We start from the raw sequence: 24,389 nt of genomic DNA, 5'->3' as shown, positions 1-24,389 counted from the left end.
TGTATTCATGCCGGGTCGCTGACCTCGTCGGCGTGCCCAGAGCGCCGCCGCTGGCCGGCGCACATGGCCAGGCACCTGCACTGCACCGCGGAACCATAGTTCGCCTAGGAAGCTTCGCCGTGGTCTTGCGAAGCTCGTACCGAGCTCGAGCGGGACAATGGCGGGTCGCCGTCGTCGGAGCACCGCCGTACCTTGCGCACCGCCGCTGCTCTCGCTGCCGGCAAGGCTAGGGTTAGGAATAGGTCCTGTTCTTGGTACCAATCTATGCGGGTTGCTTAGGGGAGCACGTTGGTACACTTGATTTGGCCGGAGACCTCACCGCCGGTGAGCTCCGTCGTTCCCATGCCGGTCCGCGTCGGCTCCCCTGTTTTGTGTCACTGGCGCGCGGGCCCAGCTAACAAGTGGACCCCGCCTGTCAGTCACTCTGTTATAAGAAGCTAGTTCATTTATTCCAGTTTTGAGGCTATTTTGTAAAATCCATATCTGGAGTTTGGTAGATCCTAATGGGGTGGTTCAAATTTGGTTAGGACCATAGTGAAGTGTAGTATTTAGGAAAAATATAAAATGAACACTTGTAGTGGAAGTTTTGGGTGAATTAAATAGGAACTTGAAAAGTGTTTTTGAATGCATACAAACTTGTTTAAATCATATCTTGAGTTTCTGTGATCCAAAAATTATGAAATTTTGTGGGTAAGCTAGTCTTGTATAGTAGAAGCTCTGGTTAAAAATTTAGAGTCATTGCATGTGTAGTTTTTGAGTTATAGATTTTCCTTTTATCATTGGATGATTCTTGTGTAAATTTTAGTAATTAATCTATGAATCCAATGGCCATGAAACTTGGTAGGTAGTATCCTAGTACCCTAAGGATGCTAGGAAAAATATGAAATCTGTTGCTTGACACTTTTCACTAAGGTTTCCTAATTATGCCATTTTAAGCCATTCTGCCTTACCATTTTTGTGTAGGCTGTTGTAATTACTAAAATGGTGTGAAATTTTTCTGGTAGTCTACTTAGGGTATGTAGGGTCTACTGTAATTTTTGTAGATTTAATGGTGTAGGTTTCACATATGTTTGCTATTTTCTCTAATTAATTAAATAAATTAAGAAAGGTATTAGAGGAAATGTTTTGGTGATGAACCCCCCTACTTTCTGGTGTTCATGTGATATGTGTGATATATCAGTAAAGTTAGTTTTGTCCAATTAAGTGTTTATATCATAAGTTAATAATTAATTGTTTGCATCATGTCCCTCTGGACAGATCTGGGGACTTTAGAAAGCTCCCCATGATAATTTGGTTTTCTGTGATTGTGATGAATACAAAAGTTGTATATAATTTATGTGTCTAGCTCTTATCAAAATTTGAGGGCAATTGGCCCAGTAGTTTAGAAACTACAGCTGTTTAAAGTTAGGTTGCAGATTTTGCTTATTCTCTGCCTTGTGAGGATAGAATTCTGTTGATTTATGAATTCGACCTGGTAAAGGTTTGAATCATGCTTTGAGGTCTGAAATTGTATTGTAGACAATTTTATAAGCTTTCCAGATTGTCTTGTTGCATATCATTTGGATTTATAAATCTTCAGTTATGACTAGTTTACTGCGCCGCTACATAGTATTCATTTTGCTGAAATACAAATGCTTGAATGTATGTTGTTGCAAGGTTCTCGTTGATTGTTTAGGGGTTAGCCTAACTTAAGAATATGCTTAGGTGCAGGTGCTAGATCATTAACGGAAGATGAGCAATTATACCTTAGGTTGTATAAACGTGGTAAGTGAAAGTGATTTGAATAGGGCTTAAGTTGGAATATGCAAACTACAGCGAACATGTGCATTCCCCGAGCATCCCCGACATTCGTACATGTGCATCCATGATATTTATCTTGCGCATTCATGCAATAGGTGTGCCGGAGGGAGTGACGTTGCTGGAGTTCGAGGGAGCCAACCAGGAGGAGGAACCCGAAGTGCAGGAAGCCGACGAAGCAGTCGCCGCGGAGGAATTGCCCGAGTGCCCTGACCACCAGCCTTCCTCGTTCCTGAAAGGCAAGCCCCGGAGCATATTAAGCCTCCTATGTTTTCACAAATACATTGAGTCTCTTTTATTGTTGATGATGCATTAAGTATAGGAATTGGTTGAAACCAATTGCTGCATTATATCCTTCCTTGTCCAGATATCGCACTGGAATCCTATTTAAGTTCAGGAACGGGTTAAATGCTTAGCCATGCTTAGTGCGATAGAAGTCAGGTGATTTCCTGTCACCTGCGAGCTTTAGGATGAGGTGGATCACGGTTGGCTATATTTGCTATCGTGGAAAAGAACCATGTAAATAATGAATTAAGACCGGGCGGGGTCTTGTGTAGGTTTGAACATAGTGACTCCGTCTGAGTCGTTTAAGGACCGATACGCTGTACGTCCTCATGTCATGTTGAACGCAGCCTAACACTTAGCTGGCCGGATAAGTCGTTCCGACCGCGAAGCCTAGTAGCTCGATTCAGGCCGGGAACGCGAGCAGTGGCGGCACTCTGGAGGTAGTAAGGATGTGCGGAGAGCCATTGGCATAAGTCCAAGGCGGGTTAGAGTCCCGAACAACCTTGGCAGAGTGGTTCTCTGAGAATGCCGATCTGTTCGGACCCGCGACTCCTGAATTGTACCAAAGGTGACTTGTTGCGACCCTGACGGGGGAAGCAGAGTTTGTGTTTAGGAATACCCCTCCAGCTGGATAGGAATCGATTCGAATCGCCGTCTCTCCCGGATAGTGAGAACTTGACTGAGCAGCGGCAACGTAGATTCAATTAATTTAACGATATGGTTAAATGGATGATGATAAGGTTGCCACAATGAATACCGGATATGGTTATTAATGTTTGCACCCTAATAAAATGATTGCTTAGTACAGGTGCTAATATAGATGACAGGTAAATGGCTAAAAAGTTACTGCTAGTTCAGGTTAAGAGTTGATCATTATTACTTATGCTTTTCTGCAAAAAGAAAGTGTCAGCCAGCTCCACTACATTAAGCTATGCATAATCCTTGGTGTCATTTGTTTGGTTTTCGACGGGTAAGTCTAGCTGAGTATATTCCCGTACTCAGGGTTTATTCCCTCTTGTTGCAGATGACCTCCTATATCAGGGATTCTGCAAGTATTGTCTCCACCCGGCGGGTGATGAGGACTAGATCATGGGCATGATTTCCTTTCTCTTATCTGAATGCTTTTGCGGTCTGTGATCAGCGAACCAGTATGTGTATTTGAACTCGGTGTGTGAGTTAAACTATTTGCTTCCGCATGTTTTACAAGACTCGTTTTGTAATAACAATGACTCTGTGATGATGTAATCTATTTGCGAACATCTGTGAAATGTTGTAACGTACGATATGTTATGTTGGATTACTGTGATCTTGGTTGTATGCAAGTTGGTTTGAAATCCTTCGAGATTTCGGTTGACTACCGGGTTTATATGGGCTCAAGTTCAAGAATTTGATCGTTCCGGCGATTGTTTTTTTGTACTTGTGCTCTTATAAATTGGTCGGTTCCGTGACACCCGCCATATGTGACGCTCGAGATAATTTTTTTATCGAGTTTAGCTTTTCTGACCATGGGTACCGGCTCTGATACTAATTGTTGGAACTGGTGGTGACCACTGAGTTTATGATCTTGGAGCTGGCTTACAGCCGACCCGGCTCGTTACCACGAGCCTACGCTCCCACAGGTCCTAGGCCCACCGGAGCTACAACATATAAGGCCTTAGGCCTTCCCAACCCAAAAGACTAGCCTAATAGGTCAGGGTTCTCCCGCATTATATGTTGTGCTCTACCACCATCGCTACATGATGTGGGACTAAACCCTAACATGTTTCGCCACCGTTGTCGCCTGAGCTGGAGATGCCGCAAGTCACGCCACCAAGGATGGGACAGCACAGCGTTGCGGATCAGGCAGCCGTTTCTGAGCCAACGCGGATTGGCCATCCTGGCACCGATAATGCGGCGTCGCCCGTATCGAGGGCCTAGTCCCTGTTGGCACAATTGGAGGCGTGGGTATGTATCCCGCTCGACACCCCGTTGCTCAGCACGCCGAGGCTGAGAAAGTCCAAGACACCTTCAAGGGTGGTGCGTTGGAGTGGGAGGCTGGCAGCTAAGACCATGGCCTCCAACCTGACTCTCCAAGCACAAAATGTGCTCAAGCAAAAGCTGGGGATCGCAGATAGGCCGCATGGTCCAGACCATGTGGCTTTGGACAGTCTCAAGGCCCTCTTCGCTGCGTCGTTGTCGCCCTCCAAAATAGAGGCCCTTCAGACGCTCTTCGCTCTAGGCTTCGATCCGGTTACCATGGAGCTGAACCTCACTGGCTTCGAGGACGCCGCTGACTGTGTGATCTCTGTCAATCTTTGGTTAGGTAATAAAAAATTACCGTTACAGCTTTAATTTGTAAAACTCTACTTCTGCTTAATGAAAACCGTGCCTATGGCACGTTGGAGAAAAAAAATAAGAGGAGTTAGAAAATGAGTACATGCCCAACAAAAAACTAGATGGCGAGCTGCCACCGAGTCATGCGGGTAAACACAAACATAGATCACTGGCCAACGGTGGAGCTTACATGGTTGTACTAACTAAAGAAACAATGGTGCGACGGATAGCAGTAAGGGCTAGTGCGCGCCGTGCTAGCTGGCACGTGCGGCGACCAGCGGCGCGAGGCTAGTGAGGCCGGCAGTGATCCAGGCGTCAGCCTCATCCACGATGAGGTGGAACAGCTGCAATGGCGTCTTGGAGACTCCATCGAAGGTCCGGCGGCCACAAGTTCCAGGTAGCAAGGAGGACCGCGGAGTCGAAGGCCCGCCTAAGCTCACCGGGCAGCCCTATCCGTGCCAGTTGCCACCAGTCACCGAGCATGGCATTGTGGTCTAGCGTCAGGGACTGCCAGCCGACGGCATGAAGGAGCCGGTGCCAAACTTCCCGCGCGAACACGCACGAACACAAGAGGTGATCCGTCGTTTCGTCATCCTGAGCGCACAGTGCACATGACGCATCTTGTTGTAGTCCATGGCGCTTCCGTCTGGCAGAGCGTGGGCGTGACATAGATGCTCAGCCCCAACGAGCAGTGTCCTTCCAATGAAGAACGATCTATATACCGAAGAGGCCGAGTAGTTCCCAACTTCCCATCACCTGTCCATTTCCAAACAAAACGGTCGGAGACCATTGGTTGGAGGTGGACGCGTTCAAGTTTTTCCCAAAGCAGCGCATAGTCACAAAGTATTGGCGCCGTCGGTGCTCCAGAGATGTCCCGTACCCAGGACCGATGAGCCAGCGCCTGCTTGACCGTGCGATTCCGGCGCCTTTTCCCCACTGTCTGGGAGCCAGGAGTCCGTCCAGAACCTTGCCGATGCGCCGTTGCCCAGACGCACGCTGACTGACGCCCTGAACATCGCATCGACGTTCTTCTCGGCCCTAGATGGAAGGAGGGCCCAGGCAGAGGAAGGTCCGTGTGCCTGAGCCATTCCCACCTGAGTCGTAGCGCGAACCCAAGTAGTTTCAGGTCAGGGATGCCCGGCCAGTCCACCATGGTCCTTAGGGGAGCAGACGATGGGCCATGCAATCTTGCATTTTCCTCCCGCAGCGGATTGGCTCCCAGTCCAAAGTCTCTTGTCGATCTCGGCAATGGCCCAAGCCGAAAGGCAGCAGGTGATTGAGATATGCACTGGGATGGCTGATAGAGTCGTCTGCGTTAGGGTCGTGCGGCCCGCAGCATTGAGCATGCTAGCCTTCCAGGTCGGTCAGGATCCTGGAGGCGACCTTGTCAACGAGCCGCTGCTCGTCAGCCCGCCTCAAACGTGACAGCGACAGTGGGGCGCCGAGGTAGGTACATGGGAATGGTTGAATCTGGCAAGGGCCGGAAACACCTGCTGGACCGCAGCGACATCCTCATCAGAGCAGCGGATTGGCGTTACTTGGCATTTGTCCAAGCAGTTTGTTTGGAGGCCCGACGCGCCCGCGAAGGGTTGTAGGATTTCCCGTATACAGGAAAAGTCTTGTGGTGTTGGCGCGAGGAAATGACTAGGTCATCCGCATAGACTCAGGCCCTGAACTTGATCGATGACATTTCCTGGCAGCGGGGTGAGTAGACTGAGGCCCTGGTAGTTAAGAACGACGAGATCACGACGAGGAGCAGCAGGAGGCGCTGAGGCATGCAATCGCGCTAGGGGTTGTTGATGTAAAAGTGCCATCAGCATATGGTACGTTCAATGAAAATCCTACTTCTGAAGCAGCTGAGGCCCTACTGCTTTCAGACAGCAGAAGGCGCAGGGCAGTATGGGACGAGCTGTGAATCTGTCTCACTATTTACTTCGTTTTTCAGAAACATATTGTTTTTGTCTTTATCGTAGCGTTAATACGGGCAATATACTAGTTGGAATGTAAGGTAGTCTTTATTTTATTTTTTGTCCCTGGCTCACAAGCCAAATGAGCTAGCTCGACCTTTTGGCCGAGCCGAGCCAGCTTGTTATCCTACCGAGAAGGACCGAGCCGAGCCGAGCCAGCTCGATATCCAGGCTTATCCATCCTATAAATCCTGATCATTGTAGAAATATTGTTTTGATTGGAATATTGCTATGTTCAACTAAATACTTTGAAAATTAAATTACCTTATTAATTTTCAAAGTATTTAGTTATGTTCGTTTCGAATAGTATAATTAGTATCACAGAATTGGCTCGCAAAAAAAAGTATCACAGAATTGAAATCAGTAGTCAACTGTGGTGCCAAAATGTCCTAAATGTCGACTTGAGCATTGCGCACCGACCAAGGAACGTGAGAGTGTTGACATACCAAAAACTATTTCGGTATAGTAGTTAAAATAAAAATCAAAGGCTATTATTTTTAGCTTCAACTCTATGAACAACTCGGTTGGTGGTGCTTGAGCCGTTTTGGTAAATCGTTTGATAAAACAGTTCAACATGTAAAGCTCATTAAAACAAGCTCTCACATAACTCCATGCAAGGCCCACTAGAAGGACGTGAAGCCACTATTTTCGGCTCTACCCTCTATATAACCTTAACCTTTGTGAGAGTGTGATTTAAGGGGTTCTTTAGGCAAAGCCTTTTGGTTTACCCGGTTTGACATAAAACAGCTCCGGGAGTCGGTAGAGAAGTTGTGCCAAACAGAGACTAAATAAATATATAATAAGCTACATGCATTGGTTAGCTACTAACTAGGCGTAGCTATGGACGTGTTTGGGACCGTCACAACCGGATTCCCCTCCTTTGCCGAGAGCCCGAAGCTCTCGGCAAAGAGGATTTCACTCTCGGCAGATCATTTGCCGAGAGCTGCTCTCGGCAAAGAGCGGTCGGCAAAAGGTCTCCCGGCAAAGGTTTATTTGCCGAAAGCCCCTCTCGGCAAACTCTTTGCCGAGAGCAAAATAAAAACTCTCAGCAAAACCTAACTCTCGGCAAAATATCACCGCTGTAACGGCAACCCGCCCGTAACGGTCGTCCCATACACTTCTTTGCCGAGAGCAACTCTCGGCAAAGAAATTTTTTTTAAAAAAAAAATAAAATAGATTATGAGGCTGAGGTGGTTTAAAAAAAACTTCTTTGCTGAGAGCCAGCGCTCGGCAAAGGAAAGGTTTGCCGAGAGCCAGCTCTCCGCAAAGGAAAGCTTTGCTGAGAGCCCTAGAATATGCTCTCGGCAAAGAGTCATATTTGCCGAGAGTTAGGTGCTCGGCAAATCTTACTCTTTGCCGAGATCCCAGTTAGTTGGGCTCTCGGCAAATATTAGCTCTCGGCAAAGAATCCAGAGAGCATTTTTTTTATTTTTGTTTATATTTCCAGCTTCAACATCACATATTTCACAAATATAACACATCATATATATCACAAATATCACATATTTAACAAATATGCCATCCACATCACATGTCTCACATAATCCATCTTAACATCTCAAATCCAACAGTTCATCTCACAAAGTGCACGACAATACATTATGAAGAGCAACAAGCTCACCCCCAAGCATCCCAGTCCCTCGACCCTCCCTCCGGCGGCTGCTGCGGCGGCGGCGGTGGATACTGCTGGTACCCCGACGCTCCCGACGGCTGCTGATGTGGCGGAAGTGGTGGATACGGCGCGTGCCACGACCCTCCCGACAGCGGCTGCTGAGGCCCCTCATTCGAACCCGCCGATTGATTCTGCACAAAGGAGAAGAAAAATTAGTAATTATAGTAATACTAAGGCATATAATTATAATCTAAGCGTACACAAGTCAATATTTGCAGAACTAGGTATAAAATTGAAATCTAAGCCTAGACACATCAAAATTTCGGCAGCACCTCCCCTGCACGGTGGGGTTTCCAAAACCTGCAAGAAAACCAACGGCACGATGGCCGTCCACCACATATCAACGGCGAGATGGCCGGCACACATATATATATGAACGGCACGAAGGCCTCCCATCACATATCAACGGCACGATGGCCGACATGCACATTACGTGCCTCTCCAGCTTTGTTACGATGAATGTTATCAAAGTGATGCCATGCTTCACCATCGGCTGGATGCACCATCTTCTCAGGACTATATCTTTTTCCATTTTTGTGTCATGTCATCTGTTTCGCGGACTCCTCTGTCATGAATAGCCGTTGGATCCTCGGTATGAATAGAAGGTACCATAGGATTTTCACGGGGTACGGACTCTGCCTCTTCTCACCATCACCAGAGTCTACCTCCAGATACCTAGAGGATTTACACTTTGGACAATACTTTGCATCCGCGTGTGCTTTTCTAAAGAGGACGCAGCCCTTCGGACAAGCATGTATCTGCTCATACGGCATCTTAAGTGCACGAAGGACCTTCTGCGATTCGTACATGTTCTGTGGCAAAAGGTGACCAGCCGGAAGGATGGAGCCAATAACTGTCAACATTTCATCAAAGTTCACTCGACTGAGGTTGAACTGGGACTTTAAGGCCATTAAGCGTGAAATGTCATCAAGCTTTGAAATCTGTGTGTGGCCATGAAGGGGTTTTCCTGCCGCAGACAACATGTCGTAATACGCCTTTGCGCTTGCCTCTGGCTCCTCCTCCTGCCTACGTCCTTCAGCGAAGTGTGCTTCGTGAAAGTCATCTAACCAATCTGCTACCCCGGCATCAGCATTATAATCCTCGACACGTGGTCTCACCACCTCCTCTCTCACACGATCGGCTTCACCGTGGTGGGTCCACTGGGTATAGTTTTTCGTAAATCCATTCCTAGCAAGATGTGAAGTCATCACCTCCTTTGTCTGCCTCTTTCTGTTCTTACAGTTGGTGCAAGGACAAAAAACGGCAACCGCTCCGGGAGCCTGGTCAAATGCTTGCTCGATGAAAGCCTCGGTCCTGACGACCCATTCTCTGGTAATCTCACGGGTGCTCCGGCGGCCCGAGTACATCCACTCACGGTCATCCATCCTCTAACATATATATCACCAAGTAATAAATATGACCATGGACTTGCATCTACACGTCGTTCCTACCATCTAATAGGTAAGGATAGGTCCTAATCCCACCCGAGGATGCATAGATGGGGTTAGTTCCCATGGTCTAGTCCTATCCGAGACAGAAATTCGGCAGCACCTCCCCGCTGTTCTCCAAATACACGTCCGGACAGGGAGATTGTGTATCCGGAGAACAACAGGAAGGTACTATCGAAACTCTGTCTCGGATCGGAGCAGACCATGGAAACTAACACCATCTACGCATCCTCGGGCTGTCCAAAAAAACGTGGACAATTCAAAACAAATACGGTTATAGATATGCAAAGATCTGCATATTTGTAACCCTATCTCTTTCGAACGGGAGACGCCTAACTGGGTTACGTGGAGATACATGCCCAGGACAAAGAAATAGTGGTTATACCTTAGGTGGCGGTGAAGTCAGGCTAGTGGGGTCGTGGCGGGTCGATGCAGTGGTGAGGCGACGCGGTGCGGGCAGACCCGCAACGTCAAGGAAGACGAGGTACTCCGGCTAGCCTCCGACGGGATCTTCTCTGAAAATCAAAAGGACACAAGACCATCAATTCAAAATTTCGGCAGCACCTCCCCTGCAGGGTGAGGTCTCCAAAACCTGCAAGAAACAAACGACACGATGGCCGGCAAGCATATATATCTCAACGGCACGATGGCCAACATGCACATATACAATTCCAACATAAACAACAATCGACAATCCCAAACGTCGAAACGCCATCGGCACACCACCGCCGAAACCTCCGCCGAAACCTCCACCACCACTTCAACACCACCCCAACACCACCACCATGACCTCCACCACCCCAGCACCACCGCCACCACTCCACCAATCCACCACCACTCCACCACCACCCCACCACTACCACTACCACTACCACTACCACTACCAAGAAATACAAGATTGCAATACCTAGGGCGCCGGGCACGTAGAGCGGAGATGGGCGGACACCGGCGGGGGCGGGGCTGCGACGGCCGGGGGGATGCGGCTAGGGCGCGGGCGGGCGGACGCGGCTGGGGAGGGCGGGCGCGGCCGGGGCGCGAATCACAGGGAGGCGTTGCGGTGTGGCCGGGGCGGGGAGGGGCTGCCGACTGTCGGCCGGGTGGGCGCGCGAGCGCGGGCCAGGCAGGCGGGCGGCCGCGGCCAGCCAGCGGCGTGCGACCGGGCGAGGCCTGCTGCCGGGCCGGGCGGTCAGGCGCGGCGCTGCCGGGCGGGCGGGCGGCCGCGGCTAGCCAGCGACGCGCGGCCAGGCGAGGCCTGCTGCGGCGGCCGGACGGCGGGGCGGGCGTTCTGCGGCGGCTGGACGGCGCGGGCGGGGCGGGCGGCGAGCTCCACGGGCGGCGGCGGCGAGCAGCAGCGAGCGCGGGGCGCGATGGCGGCGGGCAGCAGTGAGCGCGGGCCGGTGGCAGTTGGATAGCCTTTGTGTCGCGGGCGCATTGGATAAGACCTGGAGGCCCACTTTGCCGAGAGCCAGATCACGGCGGCTCTCGGCAAACATCCCGCCTTTGTCGAGAGCCAGGCCGATCCGGCTCTCGGCAAACATTTTTTTTGAAAAAATTATTTATTTCTTATTTAAATAACTGCAGCAGCAAAAAAATTTAAATAACCTGGAGGCCCACTTTGCCGAGAGCCGGATCACGGCGGCTCTCGGCAAACATCCCATCTTTGCCGAGCACCAGGCCGATCCGGATCTCGGCAAACATTTTTTTTTTGAAAAATATACTTATTTCTTATTTAAATAACTGCAGCAGCAAAAAAATTTCTTTTTTTACTCCGCCCAGATTTTTTTCAAAATAAATGGAAAAAAAAATTAATCCTTTGCCGAGAGCTGCTCTCGGCAAAACCTAATAAATCTTTGCTGAGAGCCACTCTCGGCAAAGAAAGGTTTTTTTAAATATTTTTTTTCAAAATGATTTTTTTTTAAAAAAATAACTCTTTGCCGAGAGCTTCTAGGGGCGCTCGGCAAACCCTTGATGCAGGCCAGGTAAAAAAAAAGAAATCGGAGCCGAGAGCTAACCAGAGAGCTCTCGGCAAAGGTTCTTTGCCGAGAGTAAAACCCATATGCTCTCGGCAAATAATTTGGAAAAAAGAATTAAAAAATAGCAAACGGCTCCCAAAAATTACAAAATTTTGCCGTGTTACAATTTATGCTTTCTAATGACTATAGAAAAAGTTTGGAAGTCCAAAACCTAATTCACGCGTGACATTGTTTGAAAATCCTAATGGATCCTTCTCAACTCTATGAAACATATTCGGAGATGTTTCAGATTGTAAGAATCAGACGCCACCGCTTGTGCGAAACTTTTTCAAATTTTTACCACGGCCTCCAAGTGTGGTACCATGACTTTATTGCAAATATCACAATTTTCCGACTTCGTTTCCGTTTTTTAAGAATTTTTAAATCGTTCGGCGACATTTTCGTGGTATTCGATTCGTAAAATAAAAGGTGAAAAAAACGTCAACAAGATGTTATTTGGCCTCAATAATGCATAAATAGCATGAATATCAATTTATACTTAATTATTTCCCGTGTTTAAATCACTCGTCGTTCAAATTTTAATTTTTACCCGTGATTAAAAAAACTGCTTGAAATGCAATTAATTAAATAGATATAGCAAATAATTACAAAAATACACAAAATTTTAATATTGAGTAGAACCTATAGTATGTGTATAGAGAAAAAAGTTTAGAGCGCCCAAAATAAAAAAATAATAATATTTTTGGACAAAAGCGAGGAGAAGAGAAACACATGAAATAATAAGCACCCTTTGCCGAGAGCCATACATGGCTCTCGGCAAATAGGTCACTTTGCCGAGAGCGGCTCTCGGCAAATAATTAACGCCGTAAGCCTAAATACCGCTGGAAGCCTATTGCCGTGCGGACTTCTTTGCCGAGAGGCCGGCTCTCGGCAAATGTTATGTTTGCCGTGAGTTCTTATTTGCTGAGAGCGCAGCTCTCGGCAAAGGACAAGTTTGCCGAGCATTTTTGTTTGCCGTGAGCCGTGCTCTCGGCAAAGTTAACCTTTGCCCAGAGTTTTACTTTGTCGAGAGGTGCTCTCGGCAAATCAGTTCTTTGCTGAGAGCCCTTTGTTTTGCGCTCGGCAACTATTTAGGCTCTTGGGAAAGGCCGGTTTTCCCGTAGTGCGTCTATTTTGATTATGTATGAAAATAAACGAGAATCCGACCAAAATGGCCTCGATTGTTTTTTATTGCCTAGGAATCAGGCGATCCAAACATTCGAAGTTCCAACTAGCACCGGTAATTTCTGTACCGCGGCCTCCCAGTCGCGTTTTGTCGGTTGCCCTCGCCTCCGCTCCCCCGACTGCCCCTGCGCTCGCCTATCGGCTATCCAGCGTTGCTCCCGTCCGCTTCCCTGCGCTGCGAAGGTGCCCGTTTCGCTCGGTTGGAGGCGCCGTCGATGGAGCTCGCGGCGTCGACTCGCTCCCGTCCGCTCCCCGTGTCTCTGCTCAATCGGAGGATGGAGGCTCTCCCTTGCATCCGCGCAGTGGTGAGAAGACGGGCGCTCCCGTCCGCTTCCTCGACTCGCCCATTTCGCTCGGTCGGAGGAGAGCTCGAGGGAGGTGTAGCTCCCGTCCGCTCCCCACCTCCGCTCGGTCCGAGGATGGAGGCGCCTCCCTTTGCATCTGCGCAGCAATAACGAGAGATGGGTGATGAACAGGAAACAGCAGGTGATTTGAAGAAGGGCATAAGTGTCATTTTACACTTCAGATTGCTGTAATAATCGCGATTGCCAAACATCTTTGATTCTTCATGCTAATGATTTTTTAGACCACGGCTGGTAAGAAAATCATAATCAGATTAAAATTGATTCTTATATAAGTGGGTTCCAAACACACCCTAAACGACCCGGTCACCATATCTTTTTCGTCAATAAGATCAATTCTATCTGCGTACTCCTCTCTCTCATACTGTCTCCGATAGATGACCTATATAGGCACCTAAACCTAAAATGAGTAGCAGGAGATCTAAAATCAGTCTTCAACAGAGTACCTATACGGAAAACCCATTTTATGTTGGCTGAGAGGCACAACCTAAATATGAGTATCTTCTCTTCTCGAAATTCATTTGCAGAAAGGATTCTCTTTTAGGTCCTATTGTTGGAGAGGATGTCGAATGAGTATTGAACCCTTCGACTGTAGCGTTACCCAAACGTTGAATGGTTCTTGTATGTTGGGTGTTGTTGTTGGAGATAGTCTCAGTACGTATACTAGTCCTATATATATATAAGAGAAGAGACCGATCAGATTAACTGTACACAGAACACAGCAGCTCATCAGTTGATGATGAGCTGAGAGCCTGAGTACGTAGTGCACGTACTGAGGAAGAAAGGCAGAGGCAGCTAGCTAGCTAGGATCATGGCCATGGAAGAGCAGCCGCTCAGCTCCAGCCCCAGCATGGTGATCCTGTCGCTCTTGAAGAATAACCCAGAGGCCGTCCTGGCGCTGGTCGCCGTCGTCACCGTCGTCGCCTTGCGACACTTGATCTCCTCATGGCGGCAGCAGGCCCGGTTGCCCCCGGGCCCGACGACCCTCCCGGTGATCGGACACCTGCACCTGCTCCGCCCGCCGGTGCACCGCACCTTCCAGGAGCTGGCGTCCCGGATCGGTCCCCTGATGCACATCCGCCTCGGCTCCACGCACTGCGTGGTAGCCAGCACCCCGGAGGTGGCCAGCGAGCTCATCCGCGGCCATGAGGGCAGCATCTCGGAGCGGCCGCTCACGGCGGTGGCCCGCCAGTTCGCCTACGACTCGGCCGGCTTCGCCTTCGCGCCCTACAACACGCACTGGCGCTTCATGAAGCGCCTCTGCATGTCGGAGCTCCTCGGCCCGCGCACCGTCGAGCAGCTGCGCCCCATCCGCCGCGCCGGCACCGTGTCCCTGCTGGGGGACCTGCTGGCCTCGTCGTCGCGCGGGGAGACGGTGGACCTCACCCGCCACCTCATCCGCCTCTCCAACACCTCCATCATCCGGATGGTCGCCAGCACCGTGCCCGGCAGCGTCACCGACGAGGCGCAGGAGCTGGTCAAGGCCGTTGCCGAGCTGGTCGGCGCCTTCAACGCCGACGACTACATCACGGTGATCCGTGGCTGGGACCTCCAGGGCCTCCGCAGGAGAGCCGCCGACGTCCACCGCCGCTTCGACGCCCTGCTGGAGGACATCCTGAAGCACAAGGAGGAGGCAAGGGCGGCGCGATGGCACGACGATGATGACGGCCATGGCAGCAGCAAGCTCGACAAGAAGCAGGCGATGCACAGCAAGGACCTGCTCGACATCCTCATGGACAAGGCGGAGGACCCGGCGGCGGAGGTGAAGCTCACCCGGGAAAACATAAAGGCCTTCATCATCGTAAGTGCATGCTTTTTATTATTTACTGTACTTCTCATGATAGATTATTTACTTCTCAATTCTCATGCAGTCATGCTTGCTTTTTATTACTATCTATAATATGCATGCATGCAGGACGTTGTGACGGCTGGCTCAGATACGTCGGCGGCCATGGTGGAGTGGATGCTGGCGGAGCTGATGAACCACCCGGAGACGCTGCGCAAGGTGGTGGAGGAGATCGACGCGGTGATCGGCGGCGACAGGATCGCCAGCGAGGCGGACCTGCCGCAGCTGCCGTACCTGATGGCGGCGTACAAGGAGACGCTGCGCCTGCACCCGGCGGCGCCGATCGCGCACCGGCAGTCGACGGACGAGATGGTGGTCCGGGGCTTCACCGTGCCGCCGCAGACGGCGGTGTTCATCAACGTGTGGGCCATCGGGCGCGACCCGGCCTACTGGGAGGAGCCCCTGGCGTTCCGGGCGGAACGGTTCATGCCCGGCGGCGCCGCCGAGAGCTTGGAGCCCCGCGGGCAGCACTTCCAGTACATGCCCTTCGGCAGCGGCCGCCGGGGATGCCCCGGCATGGGCCTCGCTCTGCAGTCCGTTCCCGCTGTGCTGGCGGCGCTCGTGCAGTGCTTCGACTGGTCCACCGTCGACAGCGACAGCGGGGTGATCAACAACTCCAAGATCGACATGTCGGAGTCGGACGGGCTGGTGTGCGCTCGCAAGAAGCCGCTTCTGCTCCGCCCCACGCCTCGCCTCACCCCCTTCCCGGCCGTCGCCTAGCGTGCATGCGCGCGCGTACGTGTGCGTCTTCTTCCATGAATCGCATACCTATAATATACCAACCTACCACCATAGAATCAAAGAATGTACGTACTTACGTGGATGAAGCGCCACCATGTCACATCTGATTCGATCTACTTGCATTGTCATCATCTCGTGTGCGTGTTGCTACCTGTTAGCTTGACGACGTGATGTTGTCAACTCTGAAAAAATATATATGTCATTGTCTGCTCTTTGTTAAGTTTCTCGAGCACAATTATCTTATCTACACCATCCAAGCGTGTTCCTGGATTAATTCACCAACACCAACGACGCTGACATGACATGATCGATCCATGTCTCTCAAGCAAATTAAACACAGGCAATATTCGTCCACACGAGAACCACATCCATACCAAACAGTTTGACAAATCACATCCGTACCAAACAGCATTTCGCTTTGGATCCAACCAACCACCACTCCACTGCACTCGCTTCTGTTTCATGCCTTATTGAGAAAGCTGATAGGATTGGATCTCCACTTCAGTCACCAACAACACAACCTAATTAACTGAAATTAGAGAAAAGGTTTCCCGCTTTATTTCAAAACAAAGAAACAAAGTGTACAAAAGTGCCACAATTCAGTAAAACGTATATTCGATCGAGACGCGTCTGCCCACGTTATCCACGTTATTTACTAGTTTTATACTTAGTTCCAAAAAAACAAAAATTCGCATCCCCTATGTGATCAGGATGCGACGACGATTCTAAAAGAAATTTTGGCTCTAAGACGCTACTGCATCTTTCGGGCTGCTGGATCAGTGGTCTATGTCGATCCGCCTCCATCTGAGCTTCCTGCAGGTTCTATGTCCAACCTCCTACTGATCCTAGGTGGTTCACTTGTCTTTTCTTCCATTTGTGTGTCTCACACTCTCACCACATGTTTCCGCTTTTCCTAGTCTTGTTGCTTGTATACAGTGCGCAACCTTCTTCACATCTTTGTCACCATCCTCAGTCCTCCTATCCTGTCCCGTGCCAACCTCTCCATGAAAAGCCCATTTCCCGTTTCCACACTACAAAAATGATTTTTGGAGACATGTTCCTTTATCAATGGAGATACCTTTTTCATCTTATTAAGTGTTCCGTCTCTGTAAATCACTTTTACTTAAAACGCACTTATGATTCTTTCCATTACCCAGCGTGGTTGTCCACCAGTTTCACCGCCTCGTGCCTGTCATCGTGGCCCCGAGTGAGACATGAGACAGACGCCATCTCTTTTTTGAAATCTCCCCCTCCCTAGTGCCCTTGCTGCCACCACACCAAGTCCTGCCCCTCCCTAGTGCCCTCACAGCAATCGCCTAGTCCGTCCTACCCTCTACCAACTCATCTTTGTCCTCACCTCCTCGGGCCTCCCAGTCCCTTGCCTCCTTAGGCCTCGCCGCTGCCGCCGCTGAGCTCCCCCTGCCCGCGACAGGAGGAACCTAGAACAACTTGCAATGATGTACTCTAATTTTAAATTTGAGATCGTTTGTAATGATGATAATTTGAATTATTTCTCAAATCCATTTGCGTTCAAATTGCATATGCTCCACACAATATCTTTTTATTTTTATTTTTAGTATATCCTGCAAAACATCTCTAAATCACCCAAACATATGGAACTTGTTAGATAAGTACCTGTCTTGCTATGATGTATTATTGAACGTCATTTTTTAGAATATTTTGGCTACTAGATTATTTGATTTAAGGACCGCCAACAAGCTCCTCCATGCTTAGATCTTTGCTTGTTCCTAGTAAAGACCAGAAATTAGGAACGGAGGATTGAGCAAGAACTGAGGTGGCCATGATGCACGACCTCTCAAGATATAAAGCAAGCATAAAAGTTATTCCAACTCATTACTCGTAGCTATGGGGTTTGAAGTGGCCATGATATATACTTGCCTTTTGCGGTTGAGAGATGAAAAATCTTGAATGAAGGAATAACTCCCCTTCTCTATCATGTATGCTTTGGAGTTTTTGATAAAATATTCAAAAAGAAATCCCTAACTCATTGTACTCCTCAAATGGTATTCTCGTATGACTCAAGTGGATTTTTTATGTCCTCAACAAGGGCCAGTGGCCTTTCTTTTTCCTACCAACTATAGGCTTACATGGGGCTCAAAGGTAGGGAAAAACAAGGCATATCTATGTCATGTATGTTGTTAAGTTAAATAATGGTTCAAGTGAAGATCATGACACTTCTTAAGTTAATATTTGGAAAAATAGGATGTATGGTGGAGAGGGAGAAATCAAATGGACATACACTACCACAGACAGGATTAGTAGGGGCGGCTGGTGAGGCTTTGTAGAGGAAGCTCGGCCAGCCACCCCTACCATATCGTCTCTACAAATCATGTATTTGTAGGGGCGGTTCCCAGACCGCCCTTACAAATCAATTTGTAAAGGCGGCTGGTGTTAAGTTAATCATGGCACTTCTTAAGTTAATCATTGGAAAAATCGGATGTATGGTGGAGAGGGAGAAATCAAATGGACATAGTGAAGATCATGACACTTCTTAAGCCCACCATTGATATGTGATGTATGTGATTCATCATATCAAAGCAATCCAGTTAGGAAAAATGTGGTCTTGCATGAAACTTCTTATTTGATGGTTCACGTACCCTTTAGATATCTCATTTATTAAACACTTCAGATCATGGAGCTATACATGTTTTTTAAAATATTTGTACCTTCATTTGTCCATATTTTTCTCCCTTTTTTTCTTTTCTTGGACCTTCATGTGTACAATTTTTTATAGCTCAATTTCTCTATTCTGCTAGGAATTTGAGGGTGATTCAAGAATGGTAGATGGAGTATTATTCATCTTGACCAGTGGTGGAACTAGCAGCTTTGATTAAGGTGGGCCGGGCAAACATAATAACACCTAACAAGTGTGATAAATATATACATAAGTATACATTTCAACAATTTTTTTATGCTTTTACATATGTAGTTAGTGTTCATAACAAAAATCACAATATTATGGTAAAATATGAGTAATTGGCAAAAAATGCTTTGCATTATAATATTTATAAGAGTACTATTTTTTTCTCTGTTTGGGGGGGGGGGGAGGGGGGGGTGGCACCACCCCTGCTTCCCCCTGGTTCCGCACTGATCTTGACCGACCATATTGGTCGATGTGATAAGTGGAATGTATATGAGTTTGGTTTGGTGGAGGAATGTTTGATAAAGAGTATACTTAAATTCAATGAGTATTTCAGCATTATCAAGACAAGGCCAGCAATCAAAGGTAAATGTGAAGGAGATAGATCGGACTCAAAGTGTCACTACTAACAAGGTCATAAACACTACCACCAAAATAATTTTAGGAGACAACCCCTCTGACTAATAGAGGCGGGCACATCTAGAGACCACATCCGTAAATGTCTAGGCAGCCTCCAAGCTAATGTCCGTCTCTGGAAATCATTTAATGAGGCGGTCGTCTTAGGACACCCATCTCTATAAATCAATTTTTAGAGACGCACATCTTCATATGACCGTCTCTAATTGATATTAATAGAAGTGGCCATTCCAAACACCATCTCTAAAAATCGATTTTCAGTGGCAGGCATCTTAAGATGCCTGTCTCTAAATATAGTTTCACCTAAAAAATAATTCATATCTTTTTTATATGAACTCAGATGAAGACAAACTTCATATCAAAATTGTATCTCTCGACGAGATCTACAACTTTGTATTTGAGAAGTTTTTATTTGGAACTTTTTAGAGTTCCAAAATATTACTTTAAGTTCATGGATTTTAAAATTTAAAATTTTCAAACAACTTCAGTTGTTGACATGGTCTAGACCAAAGTTATAATTCTCAATACTATCTACAATTTTGCAGCTGAAAAGTTTTTTATTTGAAGACATTTAGAGTTCCAAATATGTGTTTTAAGTTTATAAATTTTGAAATTCAAAATTTCTAATTTCTAACGACCTTGAATGTTCATATAGTAATACCAAAGTTATAGTGGTTGACCTGATCTACATGTTTGTTGTTGATAAATTTTTATTTATAGTTTTCTAGTGTCTCGTTTTTTTTAAATTCACATATTTTGAATTTCTCAAATGGAGACACATCCTATACTAAAGTTATAGTGCTTGACAAGTTAAAACTTTGTAGTTGAAACTTTTTTCATTTGATTTTACTTAGTAGCCAAAATATTTAATATAAGATTATGAAAGGTTGAAATGATAACATCCTATATATAGTTACAAAAAGTGTGTGGTGTAGTGGTAGAGGTGTGTTATGGCTGAGTAATAGGTCGCATGTTTGATTCCTCAAAGACCCTATTTTTTTATTTTTGAAGAGGCGGTCGCATGCTCGCCTCTAAAAATGGCTGATTAACACTGGCCATTTGTCAGAGTGCTCGGTAGTGTTTCACTATAGTGAGTTGTGGTTGGTTGTTGACCAACAGAAAATGGGAGAAAGAAATATTCACAAACGAGGTGAATTCTCGAAAAACCAATTGTTGCACTAAGATACTTACGATTATGCGAGCTCACCTTGTCGGATCGAGGGGCGACACTCGATTTACTGTCGAGAAAAACAATCTAGACTAGACTAAGAACTCCCTGAGGGATGAGAGCTCAAAATCTCGTTCAGATATAATTTCTTGGAATCGAGGTTTAGTATCTTTTAGGTGTTTACGTAACTCATCCAGAAATTTCTCTACATGTTCAATTTCTCACCCCGGGTAAAAATTATCGCATGATTTTGGTTTTCCTTCACCTAATTTTTCCGGCCCTGGCAATTTTTTACGATATATTTCCTTCACAGGATACAAAGTGTAAGCGCTATTGAGGTTGACATCATAGGTTTGGACGCTGCCGCCTCTATTAATAGAAAATGGCCGTCTCTGAAAATACTTCCTGTAGTAGTGAAGATATAACAGAAATCAACACAACAAAAGGTAGTATCTATGTAAAGGTTTCATGTGTGCGCATTTCACATTTGGCTCTGGTAGGACATATAAACCATTGAGGAGATGTGAAGCTAGGGGTTCTTGAATTTTACTCAAAATAAAATTCTCCAAACAATATTTAATCAAGAAGGGAAGAAATACTTGTATCATACTATATCTCAACTCACAACAGCTTAGAAAACATCTACGTATTTGAGAACTTTCCCATGAGATTTGAGTGCCAATCAAGAAGGTTAAACTTATGCAAGCCAATCAAGTAAGAAGCAAAGTTGTGCTCAAGTTACTTTCCATATTCAAGATTCAAGAAAGAAAATATGATTCCATTAAAGCAAAACAATATTATGCATGAATCTTAATGGGTGAGAGAGGGAGGGTGAAAACAAGCGTATGGTAAGAGGTAGAAGATGAATGGCCACCTGCTGTGGTCAACCTTGGCCAGACCGTTTGGACAAGGTTTGTGGTTTCCCACGTTGTGCTGTCTGATCAAGAAGTCTTGATTCATGCTACCCCCTTCATTCTATTTTTTTAGGCGCAAGAGGTGGAATCTCAGATACCAAGATGAGTGGTTCCCAAAAAAAAAAAAAACCAAGACGATGGTTGGCTTCTTTAATTTTGGTTGCATGCATCAGCGCCCCCTCAGTTCCCTCCGCATGCATGCATTAGGATTGGCTACAGTGATTAAGCATGCGCTGGCCGCTTGGTTTCCCTTCGCATGCATGAATGGGATTGATTGCGCTAATTAAGCATGTGCCCACGGCTTCCTCGGTAATTAGTTCACGACTTAGGCCAGTGGAGGGTTTTATGTCCTAGTTTTCAAGACTCAGTGTGTTGGAAACTATGTCGAGGAAGTTTCATCCCATGAATCTTTTACCATTTCTCTCTTCATTTATAGCACCCCTCCCATCTCTTAATCGAGTGTTGAGTTTCTGCAGTTGCATATGTCTAGTAAATGATATAACTAGTGTACTATTGGAACAATTACCGATCAGTGTGCAACTACTTCAGTTAATGAAGGGTAGTATGGTCTTTTCTCTATCACACTCATCTGTCCTAATCTTGCTATAAATCTATTTATTTAGGGACATAGACTAAGCTAGTTTGACAACTCTCAAATATTTGTAAAATCTGAACATGAAGTTTGAGCTATAAAACACCACAAACAGATAATACTCCTTTATACGTTTAATGCAACTTGAAATGATGGCGACAAGGTGAAAGTGAGTCTTAAGAAACTTACCTCTTTCTTAAGTCAAAAGTGAAAATGCCAAGAAAACAATTAGCAATAAATAATGCATGTGAATAGGGAAGACATGGCAAAGTTACCGAACGACTCAAGTTGAATGGTTAAACAACTTTTATAATTATGAGCATGATCAAATCCCAACTTAAAATGGGTTTAAAAAACCAAAACCCTAAGTGCTGATATGTTATGGTGATGCAGCGTTGAAGCCTTGAAGGCGGTATAATTCAGTTTTTTCTCTAAATACTTAACAAAGTGACAAACGTGAAATTTCCAGTATAAATCATGTGCTTCAATGTAGGCTAAAGGCAAGTTAAATCTTGGGATCGGAGTAAAAACACTTCAAACTTGAAATCCAAGTTCGAATAGTATACTTAAACATAACACTAAGGGCTATTGTCCCAAGTCTGAAAACAATATGGTGGAGCAGTGTTTAGAGCCTATTCTAAAGACAAAATATTTCATATATAATCTTTTCAAAGTTTTTGAAACCAAAGATGTTATGTTCTAACCCCTATTTGAAATGGCATAGGACTTGAAGAGAGATAACTAGTCTGGATAATTTCCTAAACCTTTGAAGTTAACTACACATTGCAGTCATCTAACACTTCGAGAAAATTTCCATGTCTCTAAACAACAGCATCAAACATTACAAAAACTAGAACTTGTTGAGCACACCTGAGCTCCAAACTGGAACTTGTTGTACACTATACTATGAAGTCTCAACTCGTCTAATAAAGTTGGCGTCAAACATTACAAAAACTCGCATAATTCAGCACTGCAATTTCAGATATGAAACGTGGATTTGGCAAAAATTCGGAGCTTTGTATCTCTCAAACTGTTAACTTCTCCACTGTGGCATTTAAACAAGTTTTTTAGGACAGCGAACCATCTTCAGTTCATGTTTAGACCGATCGACGAGTTATTAAATGATTTCGCCAGAAATTTGAGGCCAAAATCGTTAACATTGGCGGTCTGCTGGGTCGAGCTCTGAACGGCCGTTGCCCCGACCGGCGTCAGGCCGCTGCCGCCTGCCGCCACGCGCCCAACACTGTCAGCTGCGGTCGACACGTCGTGCCCACAAGTTGATGCCTCGCTCTCGCGTCCTACCCCAGTCGCCCTTCTGCTGCCGAGAGGGGGAGCAGGTGCGCGTGAGTAGCGCTCTCTCTGATGATGTTGTGGCGAACGGCGGGAAGAAGCAGAGGCTTAAAGAGCAGATGGGTGGTCATCACCAAGGAAGCCATGGCCCAGGAAGCCAAACGTGAAGACCTTGGGCCCACAATGGATCAACCACATCGATGTATCAGAAGACGTTCCACAGAGAGCGGATGAGCAGATATGTAACGTCCCGCCTCTACGAGGGCGGGTCCGCTTACATCTGGCAGTTTTTCTAGGAAATAAACTGCCCTCATAAACCCACACAAGTCTTTTCTGCGCACTTTGTCCTTACTCGTGCGCACCCGGTAAAGATTTCCCGATTGGTCACCCATCTTGAAATTGCTCTAGGCCAAGCACGCTTAACCTCAGAGTTCTTTACATATGGCAGCTTTTCTAGGAAATAGACTGCCCTCACAGACCCACACAAGTCTTTTCTGCGCACTTTGTCCTCACTCGTGCGCACCCGGGAAAGATTTCCCGATCGGTGCTCTAGGCCAAGCACGCTTAACCTCAGAGTTCTTTAGAGATGGGCTTTCGGAAAAGAAGTTGCAACTTGTTGGTATGACTATCCTATTAATCATGTTAAGCCCTGGGCCGGGGTGTTACATCCTCACCCCCTTAAGAGACCGACGTCCTCGTCGATCAATCCCAAGCCAGGAACGTCCCCTCTTGGCCACATCCATGTGTCTAGTGCCAGCGCATGTGCCATGCTGTGTGATCACTCTAGGACCACTCCAGCCATGCGCAACTACGACACACGCGCCTGTGAAACCGCGAGAGTCGGCTCTGATACCATTCTGTAACGTCCCGCCTCTATGAGGCCGGGCCCGTTTACATCTAGCAGCTTTCCTAGGACATAGACTGCCCTCACAGACCCACACAAGTTTTTTCTGCGCACTTTGTCCTCACTCGTGCGCATCCGGAAAAGATTTCCTGATCGGTCACCCATCTTGAAATTGCTCTAGGCCAAGCACGATTAACCTCAGAGTTTTTTGGAGATGGGCTTCCGGAAAAGAAGTTGCAACTTATTGGTATGAGTATCCTATTAATCCTATTAAGCCCTGGACCGGAATGTTAAGACATGATGATTAATAATAATAAAGTTTACGTTTGCTTTAACTATTATGTATAAAAACGAAGACGCCCCATCATTCGCGCTTGCTTGAGACCAAGGCTCACTTGTACGATTACTAGTAGATTTGGCCCCGGTGAACAAATTGAGTATATGTTGTTTTGATGTGAAAACAAATAAAAGAAAAGCTAGGAGAGATACATTTAGACATGTGTGCGCTGAAATTATAGTTTCTGCAGTTCAGAATCAAGTGATAATTTTGCCTATTAAAGGAGGCTTGGATAAAAGAGAGGAGGGTGAATACCAAGTAAAAATTGAGGTGTGGGAGGTTGAGAAAAACAGAAAATACCAAGGTGTAAGATACAGT

The 24,389-nt window shown here is 46.8% G+C and overlaps 1 protein-coding gene and 1 pseudogene across 1 annotated transcript; one reads left to right on the top strand and one right to left on the bottom strand.

Moving 5' to 3' along the window:
* Positions 1-24,389, bottom strand: part of LOC136493932 (uncharacterized) — a 171,580-nt pseudogene that overhangs the window by 131,443 nt on the left and 15,748 nt on the right.
* LOC136492961 (cytochrome P450 93G1-like) lies at positions 13,759-15,839 on the top strand. Its single transcript, XM_066488985.1, has 2 exons — positions 13,759-14,842; positions 14,957-15,839. The coding sequence occupies exons 1-2, from the start codon at positions 13,853-13,855 to the stop codon at positions 15,605-15,607; spliced, it is 1,641 nt and encodes a 546-aa protein (XP_066345082.1). The 5' UTR covers positions 13,759-13,852; the 3' UTR covers positions 15,608-15,839.

Source organism: Miscanthus floridulus, chromosome 11 (assembly GCF_019320115.1).
Source record: "Miscanthus floridulus cultivar M001 chromosome 11, ASM1932011v1, whole genome shotgun sequence".
NCBI classification, from domain to species: Eukaryota; Viridiplantae; Streptophyta; class Magnoliopsida; order Poales; family Poaceae; genus Miscanthus; species Miscanthus floridulus.
Note: the sequence above shows the minus strand (reverse complement) of the source record. Positions and strands in the feature narration are given on the sequence as shown.

Bases quoted from the DNA above. Each gene is read 5' to 3' on its own strand.
- LOC136492961 (XM_066488985.1), top strand. From the start codon at position 13,853: ATGGCCATGGAAGAGCAGCCGCTCAGCTCCAGCCCCAGCATGGTGATC. The intron at 14,843-14,956 runs GTAAGTGCATGC...GCATGCATGCAG, and splicing joins ACATAAAGGCCTTCATCATC to GACGTTGTGACGGCTGGCTC.